At 56.8% G+C, this 775-nt stretch overlaps 1 protein-coding gene across 1 annotated transcript in view; it reads right to left on the reverse strand.

The window, feature by feature from the left end:
- Positions 1–775, reverse strand: part of LOC104274448 (G-protein coupled receptor 56-like) — a gene marked incomplete at its 5' end in the record, with an annotated part of 6,676 nt that overhangs the window by 310 nt on the left and 5,591 nt on the right. The window contains 2 exon segments of the mRNA XM_009870086.1: positions 1–211; positions 445–556. The exon segment at positions 1–211 is cut by the window's left edge and continues 13 nt beyond it. Of these exon segments, the coding sequence (XP_009868388.1) occupies positions 1–211; positions 445–556 (323 nt within the window).

Here is a 775-nt window from a genome sequence, read left to right on the forward strand (position 1 = left end):
GGTGAAAGAGAAGAAGACCAGCGCCCAGGGGATGCCCAGCAGGATGCTGAGACCAAAGAGGGCCAGGACGTGCTTGAGCTTGTGGCCTTTCTTGTTCTGCCGGAGGATCTCCCGGACCATGGCCCCCAGCATGACCAAGTTAAAGAGGAACACCAGGCTGAAGAACCCCAGGTTCACGACATTATGGATCAGGGGGCTCGTGATCCAGCACCTGGAGAAAGGAGAAAGGGCAGAGGGTTACACTACGTGCCGGTTGGAGGGGTTGGGGGAAGCTCGAAAATGTGGGGCAAACTCAACACCCGGCTTAGTTAAACAGGGAGGGGGGACACGAAGCCCCAGGAGAGCCCCAGGTGGGCTAAGGGAAGCCTGTAGGACATGGTGAAGGTTCAGCCAGCTGACTTTATCTAAGATCGGGGACCGGGCAACCCGTTTCCCATGACTTACATGGTTGCGTGGGTGAATTTCCCACCAACTGATTCATAGATGGCGATGGAGAAGGAGCCGTAGTTCGTCCAGCTGGCCAGGAAGATCAGCGTCACACAGAAGAAGGGGAACCCTAGGTGGCAAGAACAAAGTGAAGCGGCCACCCTAGTCCTTGGCCCTTGGACCTTCTGGAAGGACTTCCTGCCCCTTTCTCCCTGTACAGAGCACAAACCATGGTCCTCCCTCCCAAGGGGCAATCACAGAATCACAGAATTATTGAGGCTGGCAAAGCCCTCTGAGATCACCGAGCCCATCCCATGACCCAACACCCCCACATGGGCCCAACCAGGGC

The sequence above is a fragment of the Apaloderma vittatum genome, unplaced genomic scaffold (genome assembly GCF_000703405.1).
Source record: "Apaloderma vittatum isolate BGI_N311 unplaced genomic scaffold, ASM70340v1 scaffold21425, whole genome shotgun sequence".
NCBI lineage: Eukaryota > Metazoa > Chordata > Aves > Trogoniformes > Trogonidae > Apaloderma > Apaloderma vittatum.